General features: G+C 29.1%; 1 protein-coding gene and 1 pseudogene across 1 annotated transcript; both read left to right on the top strand.

The window, feature by feature from the left end:
• The first annotated feature begins 2,760 nt into the window (after positions 1-2,760).
• Positions 2,761-5,920, top strand: LOC120174228 (annotated as a pseudogene).
• Positions 5,921-11,298: 5,378 nt separating this feature from the next.
• On the top strand, positions 11,299-13,660 carry LOC120174206 (40S ribosomal protein S24-1-like). Its single transcript, XM_039181138.1, has 5 exons — positions 11,299-11,539; positions 11,976-12,017; positions 12,128-12,298; positions 13,330-13,416; positions 13,518-13,660. Exons 1-5 carry the CDS (start codon positions 11,468-11,470, stop codon positions 13,548-13,550), a joined length of 405 nt encoding a protein of 134 aa, XP_039037069.1. The 5' UTR covers positions 11,299-11,467; the 3' UTR covers positions 13,551-13,660.
• Positions 13,661-16,071: the final 2,411 nt, after the last annotated feature.

Below are 16,071 nucleotides of genomic sequence, written 5' to 3'. Positions count from 1 at the left end.
CCAAGTTGTCATTGCCCAATGGCAAATTCAGCTATATATCATACTCATGTCAGTTTTTATTTATTTTTAAATATATTTTAAAATTTTATTTTTCTTAAATTTTAAAAATTATCAACACAAAATTATCTATTGGGAACATATATATATATATATATATATGGTTGTTTTTTTTTTTTGATTCTCCAAGGCTTTATCTTCACTAATTTGGAATAATTATGCATACTTAATTTTGATGTATGAGCTTTTTAATGGACTAATTCAGATCGTATACTTGATTTTGGTATATGAGATTTTCAGTGAAGATTTTATATATATACAAAATTTCATTAAACGATATAAAACTACGTACCACTAAAATCAATTCTCGGTAATTATTTGCTTATATTGATTGTTAGGTGTCTATCATATCACAACTCATAAATTTCTTGTTTGGCTGGAAATGAAAAATTAATTTCACGAAAAATAAAACCTACCAAGAAAATCTTTCAACCAAACCTTTATCATTTTTGTTATTTATTTATTTATTTATTTTCTTTTATTTTTAAAATATTTAATCCTATATGCCTCACATACAAAACTAAAAACAGTTCATATGGCTTAGTTTAAAAAACCAAGTTGGAATATATTTTTCTTCTTGATATTTAATTTAAAAATAAATAAAGTTAAATTTAAGATCTAAATTTTTTTTAGAGAAACAAAAATTAAGTTTGAGAAATTTTACATATAATTTATTATTTTTTATTAAAACTAACAATATATTCTTTTTATTAAAAGTGGCATGCGATACATTCTAATTAATCAAGAAAATTTAATTTTAATAATAATTAAAGGTGGAATAAATAAAAGTTTAGGATAAAATATACATATGGTCATTTAACTATTTCCCTTTTTTATTTCGATCATCGATATTTAATTATATCAATCAGTCTATCTTATTATTTAATTATTTTTAATCAAATCACCTGTCATTAACATTTAATGGAGGATGTGACATTACTGTTAATAAACTTGAGATATTACAAATTTAATCCGTATTACTTAAATATTCTATCAATTTAATCTTAGTTTTAAATTAATTAAATAAATATAATCTACAATCAAATGGTGACACATATCATCACCTAATTAGGTTATATATATATATATATATTTAAATTTTATATCTTAAACTCATTTTTTATTTTAAATCTTATATTAATTACTATTTAAACTTTATATGAAATATATTCAAATATAAATCATTTATTAGATTTATTTTAGTGTTTCATGTGTTCTCGTACCTCTCAATTTGCCTAGATTAAAATCTTCACTTTGAAACTATTACTCTTCTTTTTTATGCCATTAATTGTAATATATATATATATATATATTAAATGGTATAATTGATTACTTAATATGATAATTGATTTAACGATTAATGCATGCCCAATTTATCCTAATAGTTAAGTGGTAATAGTATAATTTATCATAATTTTTATATGTTTTTAAGTATATTATTGGAAAATGTTAATTATTGAAATGAAAAAATATGTAAATCTTAGAGGCAAATGGTGCATTAATCCTTTCGAAAATTATAAATGTTCCATTGTTATTAAAAAATCGAAGTTGATTGTAACCAATCTTTAGAGCAGGTGATTAAAAGTTTTTAGTTGATATCTCTATTTTTTTATACGTTGTGAGTTTAATACTATTTAAGAGTATATCGTCCCTTTTCCTAAGTAGGAATTGTTTTAAAAATAAGAAAATATTTAAGGGGAAGTCTAAGTAGCGACAACTTAATTTAAGGTTAAAAATGACGATCTTGTGCACAACCGAAAATATGATAGAAATAATAACATTTCAGGTTAGGCGTAACTTAAAATGTTACAATTTTTCTAATATTTTCGGTTAAACCGAAAATATTACATTTTTCATAATATTTTCATTTAGCAATGAAAATATAACATTCTTCGCAATATTTTATGTTCAACCAAAAATATTAAAAAAATAATATTTTAAGATGTACTCATCCTAAATTGTTATAATTTTTATCATATTTACTGTTACGTATAAAATTTATCAATTTTTAACCGAAGATTGAATAAAAGTTCTTTGGTTTGGTTAGGTTCCTATACTCTTAGAGGAGACAGGGGAAAGACTTAGAATGTTAAATCTTACACGGTTGGGAAATGGTGCGGTAACTTAATATACAGTTAAAATAAGATGTTACTGATTTTGTTATTATTTTAAATAATAAAATTATTAAAAAAATATCAAAAATATTATTATTTTTATCGGTTTTTTCTACCGCGTTTACATATATAGATAATTAGAACGGATAAAAATAATAATATTTTAATTATTTTTACAGATTTTATTATTTAAAATAATAACAAAATTAATAACACTTTATTTTAACTATATATTATAATGTCGCACCGTATAACTGTCCACACAGTTTTGACAAAGCAGCAGTTATTTTGTGTTTATTTTATGCCCAAATTGTAACATGTAATAAAACCTGGAACATGGAATAGTTTTATAGCATCAAACTCAAGGTGGGGTCATGTATTTCTATTAAATTTACCCTTGATATTATTTTTTGACATTTTTCTAAGTTTTTTTCTTCTCCTGTTTGTATGTTCTTCAATGTGGCGGTTTCTCTTTTTCCTTTATTTTCTTCTGTATCCCCTCAAAAAAAATTGTGGCAGGTTTTGCCTAAAAAAACTTAATCTTTTAACTCCAAAACTCTCTTTGTTCCCTTTTTCAAGCTTATTTCTCATCTGTTTTTCCGTTTCTCCTCTCTCTCTCTCCAAAAAAAGCTATAATAAATTAGTTTTATTTATTTTGTATTTTGCAAGAAGAAAACCCCATTTCCCCCCTTGTTTCTTACACAGTTTACAAGGAGAACCCTCTGTTATAACAAGGAAAAGGGAAGAAACAAGGATAACATTAGCAAAATAAAAACATTTTTTTAAAGAAAAAATCGAACTTTGAAGGATGAATGGTCTTTTACATCTTGTAGAGTCGGATTGTTCTGAGTTTGTTGAAGTTGATCCAACTGGAAGATATGGCAGAGTATGAATAAATTCACTCTTTCTTCTTTATCCCCTTTTTTTAGGGCTTTGAGTTGCAGTTTTTTATACTTTTAGGCTTTATTTTTTTGTGTGTGCATTTATCCTTTTTCTTTTGTTGCAGTACAATGAAATCCTTGGAAAGGGAGCTTCAAAGACAGTGTATGAATCAAAACTCCAATATTTTTCATTTTTTCTCAATACCCAATTCAGATTTCTTCATTAAATTTGTTTCTATGAATCTTTTTTTTTTTTACAGAATTTGAGCTCCGTTTGATATTTCCATTGAGTTTTTTCCCTCCTGGCTTTTTGGGGTTTAACACAGCTTGTTGATCTTTGTTGCAGTTATAGAGCATTTGATGAGTATGAAGGGATTGAAGTTGCTTGGAATCAAGTCAAACTCTATGATTTTCTTCAAAGCTCTGAAGATCTTGAAAGGCTGTACTGTGAGATTCATCTCCTCAAGACATTGAAACACAGGAATATTATGAAGTTCTATACTTCCTGGGTTGATACTACCAATAGGAACATTAACTTTGTCACTGAGATGTTCACTTCTGGAACTTTAAGACAGTAAGCAAAAACATGTCAAGATCTTTTCATTTTTATGTATAAATTTTTCTTTTTCGGTGTAGTTTAGATGTTTGATCTTTTGTGTGTGTTGGTTTCCCTTGATTTTTGTTTATCTCTGGTAGGTATAGGTTAAAGCATAAGAGAGTCAATATTAGGGCAGTGAAGCATTGGTGTCGGCAGATCTTGAGAGGCCTTCTTTATCTCCATAGCCATGACCCCCCAGTGATTCATAGGGATCTTAAATGTGATAACATTTTTGTCAATGGCAACCAAGGAGAAGTTAAGATCGGCGATCTCGGCCTTGCTGCGATCCTCCGGAAATCTCATGCTGATCACTGTGTTGGTATGTTTAACTTGGCCAATTTTCATGTTTACTTGAACTGAACTTTGTTTGGCATATTGTGTGATAAATATTGGACCTTTCGTGTAATGGGAGGGGACTGAGTCGATAAAGTGGAAGTCACCGGTTTTTGGGGCTTGCTTTTTCTCCAGGAACACCGGAGTTTATGGCTCCCGAGGTTTACGAAGAAGCCTACAATGAATTAGTTGACATTTATTCGTTTGGAATGTGCATTTTAGAAATGGTTACTTTTGAATATCCTTATAGTGAATGTACGCGTCCGGCTCAAATCTACAAGAAAGTTATCTCTGTAAGGGATTTTCACTTTGCTTGACTTGCTTGTTTGCTTTCTTTCTTCTGCTGAAACGACTGGATTTTCATTAACGAGTGTTGTTCTTTTTAGGGTAGAAAACCGGATGCTTTGTATAAAGTTAAGGATCCTGAAGTTCGACAATTTGTTGAGAAATGTTTGGCGACGGTGTCTTTGAGGCTTTCTGCGAGACAGTTGTTAAATGATCCTTTTCTCCATATTGCTGATTGTGAATCTGATTTGAGACAACTAGAGTACGCTTATGGGAGGGAATTTGATGATATGGGTTCCCTTGTTAGGCTGCCGTATCTCGAACTTCATCACAGTAGTAATTCATATTGTAACGGATACAGAAACGGTTATGGTTACGAAACACAAAAGGAATGGGGGTATCATCCTGCTGAAATTGAACCGTGTGGAATCGAGCTTTTTGAGTATCAGGAGGATGAACATGCTGCAAATGTAGACATAAGTATCAAGGGGAAGAGAGCAGATGACGGTGGTATCTTTTTGAGACTCCGGATTGTGGATAAAGAAGGTTAAGAACTTATTCATCTGTTCTTCTCAACCTTTTATTTGGGGTGATCTGACTCGAACTTTCTCTTTTTGTCGACGTGCAGGTCGTATCAGAAATATATATTTCCCGTTCGATGTTGAAACTGATACAGCATTGAGCGTTGCTACTGAAATGGTAGCAGAATTGGATATCACCGACCAAGATGCGACTATAATAGCCGACATGATTGATGGAGAAATCGCCTCCTTAGTACCTGAGTGGAGACGAGGGCCAGGAATCGAGGAAACGCCTCGCTTTTCAAATCAGAACTTCTGTCACAATTGCGCTTTGAACCGTACATCTACCGGTTCCCTCTTAGATTTTTTGACGCATAATGGGGGTGTCAATGACTCACGGCTTCTTCAGCGTTGTAGAACCGGATGTACCTCGATGCATGGCCGGTTTGAAGAGATTACATTCCAAGTCGAGGAATCCGAGCATTTCGTGATGGATGGTGCACCGAATGAGTCAAGCCAATCAGACAATTTGCATTACCAGGAAATATGGGATCAGCAAGAAAGCCATGAGCATAGCCTGGAGGGCTCTAGACACAGACATTCAGACGAAGAGTTCGAAAAAACTGATCAATCGTTCTCGGCGAATGACCAGAAAGAAGCTAGAGAAGGAAAGAAAGCATCATCCCCTACAAGAAATCTAATCCAATATTTGACAGGTTCTCGTTCATTCTCCACAGCTCAATCATATTATACCGCGATATCTTCGACAATTTCAAGAATGAAGTCCAACAGGAACTGAGATGGCTCAAAAGCAAAGTACCAGATGGGAATTAAGAGAACTTAGAAATCAACAATTAGGGATTGTATCAGACTTCAAACTGCAGTGACAAAGTCAAGAACAGGACCGACGGGGTTCCTTCATTATCGACTTTCCCCCTAACAAGCATTCCAACTCCAATTCAGATAACCCAACCGGTGAAATCTCCAAGAGTAAAGGACATGGTGAGATTCTTCAAAGGACAACTTCCCTTCTAGTTGATGCTGTTGATACATAATCTTGAGACTCTGCATTCTTTGAACAGTTTACATTTTTAGAGGCTGAAATAATATGAAATCAACCCTTTTTTGGTCCATCAATATCTCTTATACAACCTAATAAAAGATTGAATTTGGAAAATGAAAATGGAAGTCATAATTCGAATTAATATTGGATACACTGTCAATAGATTGAATTAATATATGATATTTAGTTAGACGTATCTGTTAGAATTGAGTGGATGAATCATTAGGCATTGCCATTTCTAGCTGGCCAGACCATTCATGTTCAACAAAAAGCAAAAGACCAAGAAGCTGGCCAATGAAAAGATTTCTAGGAGCTTTAGTCCTTGATGTGGCAATCCTATCCTTTTTTATTCACTTTTTAGTGTTTTCATAGTTGTAATTTTATTTAAGATTCTTCGAGTTAATTGTAACATACATCCCCAAGCTATGACTCTTATTCTAAATTGGTCATTATACTTTTGAACATTTTAATTTCATCTTTAAACTATGACTCCCATTCTAAATTGGTCCCTAGCTTTTGAATATACCACATTCATACTCAAGCTATGACGCTTATTCTAAATTAGCCCCCAAACTTTTGAACATCCAAATAATCCCCCTAAATCATTCAAAACTTCAAAGTTGAAATTAGAACATTTAAAAGTTTGGGGACCAACATAGAATGAGGGTTATAGTTTGGGCATGAATTTGGTATGTTTGAGGACTAATTTAAAATGAAAACATAGTCTGGGGATGAAATTAAAATATTCAAAAAGTTATGACTCAACATAAAATAAGAATCACAGTTTAGGTACATAAGGTGCAATTAACTCGTATTGTTTTTATATCTAGAAGTTGAACTGTTAAAGATTGAGTGCATATTTTTTGGCATAATAATAAAAAATTGATCCCTAATAATGGATTAAATAATTATTTTAATCAATTTTTTTTCAAATATTTGATCTCAATGGTTCATTATGGAACAGAAAAGACTATTCCCTTGATGAAAATCATTAGTTAATAAATAGTTAAAGCTCTAAAATAAGATTTTTTTACCCTAAAATAAAATGTTAGAATGCCAAAATACAAAAAAAAGGGATTAAATTGACTATTTATTCAAATGTTATGAGTATTTTTATCCCAAAATAAAAATATTAAGACTAAAATACTTCAAAAATAAGAATCAAAATAATTATTTAATTATTTTTTGACATTATACTTATTTTTTAACTAAAATGATATATATATATATATATATATATATATATATATATAAATATCATATTATTTCATTATTTTCTTATAAATGGATATTATTTGGATATATCCTCATAGTTTGAATGATTGGGGTGTGTTGGAAAGGGAAGTAAATTAGATGGGACCCCAATGGAGCATGGAATCATGTTCCGTTCCCATGCATTGCATGTTCATCTTTTTGACAGGTGACGACCATCATGTTCCAATTAAATTATGACATCATTTTAGCTAACTTTGATGCCATCTTCTCATATAATTTAAATATATTCCACCATGACATTAATATAATATTATAAAATAAATAAAGTTATGACAAATAATTAACTCCACCGTGATATATAAGTATATGTGATGTTTTAAATTAAAGGCTCAAGTGTTTAAAACAATTTATTTTTTAAAAAAATAATTAAAATATTTACTTTTTTTACATCTAAATAAAATTTTAAATATAAATCCACATATGTTGATTTAGCAGTTACGACAAAGATGCTTAATTGATATTTCTTTTTAAATTTAAAGATTTCATTAATTTATTTTATAAAAACTTGAGGACACGTTTAATCTTTAAACAAAAATTAAAAATATTTAATATTATAAGATAAGCCAAATAATTCATTTTTTTAATAAAATGAAGGTAAAAGCCAGTACACTAACAGCTTAGTAAGCGAACACAAGGGGGTCCATAAGAGTCACGATGCATAATGTGAAGCAAATCATTAGGTGGATAGGACGCTGCATATGTTGTACAAATTTGAGTACAATTATTAGGAATTGAACACTAAAGTTACGTGTTGATTTGGTCAAAGTTTTAAAAGCATTGTTGTGAACGAGGGTTGATTGTTCCTTTGTCTTCAATTGGTAACTCATTCGAACAATAATATTTGTTTTAAAAATTCTTAATTGTTTAATAACGTAAGTTTAAACACTTTTACAATTATTAGTACTCGATTTTAAAATTTTTAAAAATAATAATTATCTCTTTAACCATTAGAATAATTTGATTCATGTAATTAAAAAAGCATTCCTTGTCGGAACAGAAAAGGAAAAGAATATATATACCCAGAAGAATATACCTACATTATAAAATTAATTGAGTTTGTAGACTTTCACAACTTTTTCTACCATTAATGTTTTAATAATTAAATTTTGGGTAAATTATATGTTTAGTATAGGGATGTAAAAAAAATTAATTCGGTCTGCAAAACTGGTTGAAACCGACTTCAATTAGAATTGCTTGTAATGAGGTGGTGATGATTCGAAATTGATGCGAGTCTGAACTAGCGTTGACCTAAACTTGAGTTAGACCTTGTAATTTTAGATATGAACTCGACCTACACTTGATTTGAGAACGACCTGAATCCGAATTGAACATGATAATGTAATAATTGAATCAGACTTGCACTTGACTTGATATGAACCCTAACCCGATACTAATATGATAAATAATTTATTGTTACTTAATCTATAATTGACTTAACCTGTATATAATTTGATTTGATATTGATCCAACTTAGTACTTATTTGACTTGTAAATTGCAATTGATGAAGTTGTAAGATTATGAATTTACGATATTATAGTACGATAAAATACTTCTTCACTATTTAAGGTATATGATTAACTATAATCGTTGAATTAATATACATTTCCTATACAATGCTTGAGGACATTTTGAAAGATAAGTCTTTCGTAATAATAACTCTTTACAACGATTCAAGAGTATCAAGGCATACTCAGGGGCGGAGGTAGGCCTGGGCCTACTTAGGTCATGGCCCCATGGTAAGAGGAAAAGTAATTTTTATATAATTTTATTAAATTTAATTATAATTCTATTTAATCAAAATTAAATTAATTAAAGTCCTATTTAATTTTCAATTTAACTACGATTTTATCTCTTCAAAATCTAACTTATATAATGTGATGTTGTCTCTTTCTTGTTTATTTATATTCATTTCGTGCTTTTCAAATTCAAAGAATTCTTTTTAAAACATGAAGGTAATTGAGTATCTTAACTAAAATTTTAAGTTCTTGATGTTCTTATGCATGTTTTTTTTCATGAATTTTCATATATTACTTTTATTTTGTTCTTTAATTTTTTATGAACTTGTGGTGTTATTAGCGTTTATTTAGCAATTTTTCAACATCACCTACAAGATTATAATAAAAATTTAAAAGATGCTCTTCATGTCTTGTTTTATTCAATCAAAATTATTTATTATTTCTTTTGTCTCGATCATAAATGATTTTGGTTCTATAAAAAAGAGAGTTCATCTTGATCGATGAAAATATTTTTGTGAGTAAATTACATCATTCATCATTCAACTATCTTTTAACTCCTATTTTGATCACTAAAGTTTAAAGTTTGTTAATTTAATTACTTAACTTTCAAATTTCTCATATTTTAATCACTCTAACTAACTTATTTTTATTAGTATATGAGGAGTTTGTGATTTAAGATTTGTGGTATAATTTTTGGGTTTGGATATCATTTTTATTTTTTTATTTAAGTATATATTAATAAAATAACAATAAAAATGTTATGTCATAAATACATTAATAAAATAAATTAAAGTGATTAAAACATGAATTATTTAAAAGTTTAATAATTAAATTGGAAATTTTTAAAATTTAATGACCAAAATAAGAGCGAGAAAATAATTGAATGATATAATTTACCCGTAAAAAATATCACTTACAACAATTTCGTTCAATTTTTATGGCAGGTACCCAAAATGAAACTTTACTTAAATTAAACGTTAGGTATGATATTGAAAAAAAAAATTTAGATACCAAATCGGAACAAAAAATAATAATTTAGGTATTAAATGTATAGTTTAACCAAATATTTAGTAATTTTTAAAATATTATATCATCAACCTGTAGATGTAAATTATCACGTCACATAAAGTTCTCTAATTTGTTTTCAAAATGCCATCTTAGGCGACGGTTTAAGTGTTTTCATCTCTTTTATTCTTATTTTATTTTTTATTTAATTTTTATTTATAACTAAATAAATACCATCTTCTTTTGATTTGTTTTTCTCGCATATTCTTGAAGCGTTAGTTTTTTTTGTTTTTATGACATGATTTTATATGTTATTATGATAATATGACATTTTCGTGTTGTATTCATCACCGTATATCTCATGATCAGGAAATGTTGATGATCTCGTATAATTAGATCCCTTTTTACGACAATTTTTCGATGCATTCATAATCGTCCGCAGAATAATCTCAATCTCCATGCCTTCATCAATGTTTATTGTAGTCTCAAGTAGAGATGTGTGGATTATTCATTGTTGCTCTATTTTTGTGGAAGATGAAGTATTTTTTTCAAATAAAGATTTTGATTTTATTTTTATTCACGCTTTTTGGGTTTCTATGTTCGAGCTAGATTATTATTGAGCTTGACTCGACTCAAAAAGTTTAAAGCTAAGCTCGACTCGATAGTTCGCGAGCTTAAAATTGTTAAGCTTGACTAAAAAAATTGAAGCTTAACTCAACTTTAAAGCTCGCGACCTTAAAATTTTCAAGCTCGACTCTAGCTCAAAAAATTGAACTCGAAACATTCTCTAATTTAGCTCGATTAAAGCTCAAACTCGAGCTTATTTCAAGCTCGAACCCAAGTTCAAACTTGAATATTAAGTACATGAAAGCCTTATGGTGTATTTAAAAACAACAACATATAGATAGTAATATTTTTAATAATTTAATTAAAAAATTAAAATTTTAATATATTATTTAAAAAAAAATTGGTGGCGAGTTTTTCGAGTAGGGTATTAAGTAACTTACTTCAACTCGTTAAAAACTCGAGTCGAATCCATTCGATTAAAGTGTTAACCAAACTTTGACTGAGTCAAAGTTAAATAACTCACGATATGTTTCATCTCATTTACGACCTTTGTTTTACATTGCTTTTTATTTAATAAAAACCTAGTTTTATTTCAAAAAATAATTATCACGACACTAATAAAAAATTGATAGTTAATTGACTAGTAATTGTATAATTTCTCATCCAAATTTTATTTTATTTGTAGAAAAATAAATAAATAACAATGTGATATTGCGAAATTTAAAAAAAAATAAAGAGTGAACTTTTTTAAAATAGGTTAAAAAGGTAAATTTAGCCATTTATTTAAAAAATTATTAAAAAAAACAAGGCTAACGGGCCTTATTACGGATAGCAAAATTAATGTTAAAAATTGCAGCCCAATTCAAAGCCTAAAATAAACCCTAATCGGCTTTAAAGCCGATCCCATTGGCGACCCTATATAAGCTTGTTTTTTCGTGATGGTCACTCTCTTCCTTTGAGCTGCTGCCGCTGTTTGTAATACTGTGGGCTTCCACTGCGTCAAATAAAAAAAGATTTTTTTTTGCTTAAACATGGCGGACAAGGCAGTGACTATTAGGACAAGGAAGTTCATGACGAACAGGTTGCTTTCCAGGAAACAATTTGTAAGCTTCGTTTCCATTTTTGGCTCATTTTCTCGTTAACCAAACATGTGCCAACGTTAAATTTAAGTCTTTCAGTGTATTATTTCGTTATGTTTGATTTTGTTTTCCCAATGCATACTTTTGGCAGGGTTCAATTTAAGTTATAGATAAGTCAAAGAAAGAAAATAGAGAAATTATTGGTTTTTTTGTTAGTTTATAGAAAATAGTGTTGGATTTTTGTAAGTTTGCTTATAAGATGCTTATTTTAGGACTTATCTTGATTTTCCATTTGAGAATAATAGACTTTTTGCTTACGAAGTATGAAGCCTTTCAATAGGGTGAATATGGATTTTTTGGGAAACTGAAAATTCAAATGAACTTATATTTGTATGACTTAATTGTTTACTTGGAAAATGAAACTTGTTATTTACTTGGCTTTTTATTTGTATTTTTGTAGATCATTGATGTTTTGCATCCTGGGAGGCCCAATGTTTCCAAGGTAAATGTTCAATGTTTCTCAATAACACTGTTGTATAATCTTAACTGCTGGAAATTTAGACTGCTTGTGTTAATGCGTTTCTGATTTGTTTGTTTATCATGTATTGTTAGGCTGAGCTGAAGGAGAAGCTTGGTAGAATGTATGAGGTGAAGGACCCAAATTCAATCTTTGTGTTCAAGTTCAGGACTCATTTTGGAGGTGGAAAATCAACTGGATTCGGTTTGATATATGATACTGTTGAGAATGCTAAGAAGTATGAGCCCAAATACAGGCTGATCAGGGTAATTTCCATTTATTTTCTTTGCATTTTCTCTGGATTTTGTTAGTAGTGTGATTGTTTAATTACTAATGTGTTGAAGCCTTATTTCTTGAAATATGTTTGTTTGTGGTGTTTGCTTTCATGCTGTAAGCACTGCTGGAGTCCTAGTTGGTTAGACATGTTCTAATGGTGACATTGTTGAGCATGGAAGCAACTTTGTCTTTTAAGCCTTGCAATTTGGATTTAGAAGTAGAGCCTTTGTATTGGTGCTTGCAACCTTATTTATGAAGAAAACATGTACATAGATTTACATTTTAGGTCACTTAATGTAGCATCAATTTTTATTTAGTTCACGAAATCCCAATTTTGACTCTGTTCAGAAAGTATGTCACATTTAGGTCACTTAATGTAGCATCAATTTTCATTTAGTTCACGAAATCCCAATTTTGACTCTGTTCAGAAAGTATGTCACATATGCGTGCTAAGACTGCTTTTATATTAAATCACTATTTAAATGGAGTCAGCAGGGGTGATCTAATTTGTTAATAATAGTTCAGTGGTATAATTTAATAAAATTAAAGGATTACGACTTTTATGAAAGTTGATGTTAAGTTTAGTAAATTACCCTAAAATGTAGCATGCAACTTTTCATTTTTCTTTAGTTACCCTTGATTGTCATCTATATCCGACAGGACCGACACATATTAAGACATGAATTTGAAGATATGACCTTCCAAGGACCTTCCAAATGCATTGAAAATATTTGAATGTACTTGTATCCGATACTCGCACTTTATTAAAGTAACGTAGTTATGCAACACATTGAACCAGGGCTTCAGTTTTATGCCAAGTTGAGTTGTTTGATTCGGAAATAGGTTGTGTTAACTTAAAAGTAATGTTATTTATCCTTTCGAGTTTTCTAGCATTCCTTTTCTTTCAGTTAACCAACTTGTTTTCGACTTCTCATTGCTGGTTATGAATATCATTAGAGCCCTTCTCTTTTAAGGCCATGGAGGCATGATACTAGACGTTAATTAATTTGCGTTATTTCAGAATGGATTGGATACCAAGGTGGAGAAATCAAGGAAGCAAATGAAGGAAAGGAAGAACAGGGCTAAGAAGATCCGTGGAGTAAAGAAGGTAAGATAGATAAATCCTTTCTTTTTCTCTTATTGTTTCGAAACATGAATGACCGACGGGGCTCTGATTTTCCGACTATTTTGCTTGTTTAATATTATTAGACCAAGGCCAGCGAAGCATCAAAGAAGAAGTGAGGTAAGAGGGGTGGAGGGAGAGATGAAATCTGTGTCTCATTGCCAATGTTTTCCAACAGTTGTTGTTTGGTAGTCTCAAGTGTCGTTGAACCTGTTTTCCTTTTTGTTTAATCAAAGTGGATTTTGGTTTTATATTATTATGTGTTTTTGTTCCAGTGCAGTAGAATTTGAAAATTTTGGGAGGAATTTGATTCCCCTATTCTTGGTGTCGGTGCAAACAGTAAAATTATTAATTAAATTCAAAGAAAGACAAACGAATCTGGGTGTTTTCGCTAAATTTCTAACATGTTTCGTGGAAGCAAAGAACAATATTCCTGTTTTATTAATAAAGTATCAACGTGGTATGTGTATTCTTTTGGGGCACACACACATATATATATATATATATATATATATATATATATATATATATATGGTCCCTCGACTATAGACATTGTTTTGTTGAGTCTTCCAACTATAAAAAGTTATTAAATGATTTATTGATTATAGGATATTATTTTGTTGAGTCTTCAATGGGATGATAATTTAATCTAAAATTGATGGATTCTGACCCAATTAAACTTGATAGGGTCGATTAATTTTTACAAAAAAATTGGGTTCAAGTCGGATTAAATTTTATATAGGGGTGAAGTCGGGTTGGGTCGAGTTCGGGTAGAGGGTGAAAAATCTCCGACTCAATCGAGGAGTAATAGTGTATTTTTTTTTATAAATTTATAGAAAATTGTCATAATATCCCTTTCTCTGTCTTTTTAAATTAGATCTTTATTTTATATTGGGTTGGGTCGAGTCAGGTTAGATTTATACTATAAAAATTAAGGACGGTTTGGGCGGAGGAAATATGCTCTTTGGGTCGGGTTGAGTCGGATGGAAGATATATATTTTTCGGGTCGGATTGGGTTCGAGTAGAGGATATATATTTCAGGTTGGGTTGACCAAAACTCTGACCCAACTAGACCCGTTGCCATCCTTAGTCTTCGACTATTAAAAGCTACAAAATGGTCACCCGATTATTCATATGTTTAAACTCGTCATTTTTTATTAAAAATAATAATCGTTTTAGATGGACATTAACCTACTACTAAGATAAAATAAAATTATGTTTTAATGATTTCTATGGGCAACGTTGTTACTTTTAAGTATTAACTCAATGACATAATGTTTTAAGCACCGGGTTGACGATATAATGTAAATAGAGACTCGATCTACAAAATACACTTCAAATGGTTCTGGATCTGATTTTATAATATCTCAATCAATAAGTTAATATCCAGCTTGAAATATCGTCAATTTTTAATGAAAAATGATGAATTTGAAACATATAAATAGTTAGGTGGCAATTTTGTAACTTTAAATAATCAGTAGACTCGACAAAGCAACATCCTATTGTTGGATATCATTTTGTAACTTTTAATAGTCAAGATACTAAACAAAATATCATCCTATAATCGAGACACCATTTGTGTATTTTACCCTATGCTTTTAGATTGCTAAATTTTTAAAACCTATTTTTTCGTGGATAAGTATCATTATATATTTATTTCGTTTTTTTCTATCCAAATAAGTTCTTTTATGGTAATATGTATCTAAATAAATCTAAATTTAAATTCATAGTGGGATAAGACATTTCATTTTTTAAATAATATTAATTAAATATTCGCGTTGCCTTTTGTACAATTTTAGCAAATATGGTGTGTTTTTTAATCAATTTAGTACTTAAATTTGTAACTTTTATAAATGTAACACTTGTGTGTTTTTTATCAATTTAATATTTATATTTTCAAAAACTACATATTTATATTTTTTATTCGAAAAGTGTAATGCTCTAAACAGTAATACCAAAAAAATAAAATATTATACAATATAATATTTAATAATATAAATATTAAATTAATTGAAAAATAGGCTTATATTACAAATAAATATTTAAAGTATATCAATTTTTCATTTGAGTATTTAATTTTTTGTTAAAGTAAGTACCGGAAATGATCTTTTTGATGTAATTAAAGACTTAATTTTTTTTGTCAAAATAAATATATAAAGTATTTTTTAATTAATGTTACAAGTCAACCTTTTTTAAATTTAAATGAATAAAGTTGAATACTTTAGGTACCTATTTTGCTAAAATTACTTGGAGTATCTATTTTAACTGAAATGATAATTTTAGGTACTTAATTTGATAAAAAAATATTATATTTTAAGTTAAAAATATAAACATAAATAATATAGTGGTCTTTTTAAAAAATTAAAATTTAGTGGTCGAGAAAAGGGCAGAAACAACCATCATAGAGACCCCTTTGAGAAAATATAAATAATTTAAAAGACATTGAAAGGAACCAAAAAAAAAAAAAAACAGAAGGGATATTGAAAAAGAAAACAAATGAACTGAATCAGCCTCAAAATAATTTTTTTTATTATTTGCATGTGTTTGAAGTTTTTCTAAACTTAATTTAATTTCCATTTTTCTTTCTTTTTTCTCCTCCAAGAGTGTATATATATACCTGAACAAGCCTTGCTTATTCTC

Source organism: Hibiscus syriacus, unplaced genomic scaffold (assembly GCF_006381635.1).
Source record: "Hibiscus syriacus cultivar Baekdansim isolate YM2019G1 unplaced genomic scaffold, ASM638163v2 tig00112043_pilon, whole genome shotgun sequence".
Lineage (NCBI taxonomy): Eukaryota > Viridiplantae > Streptophyta > Magnoliopsida > Malvales > Malvaceae > Hibiscus > Hibiscus syriacus.
The sequence above is the reverse complement of the archived record's forward strand: the minus strand, read 5'-3'. Positions and strand labels throughout refer to the sequence as shown.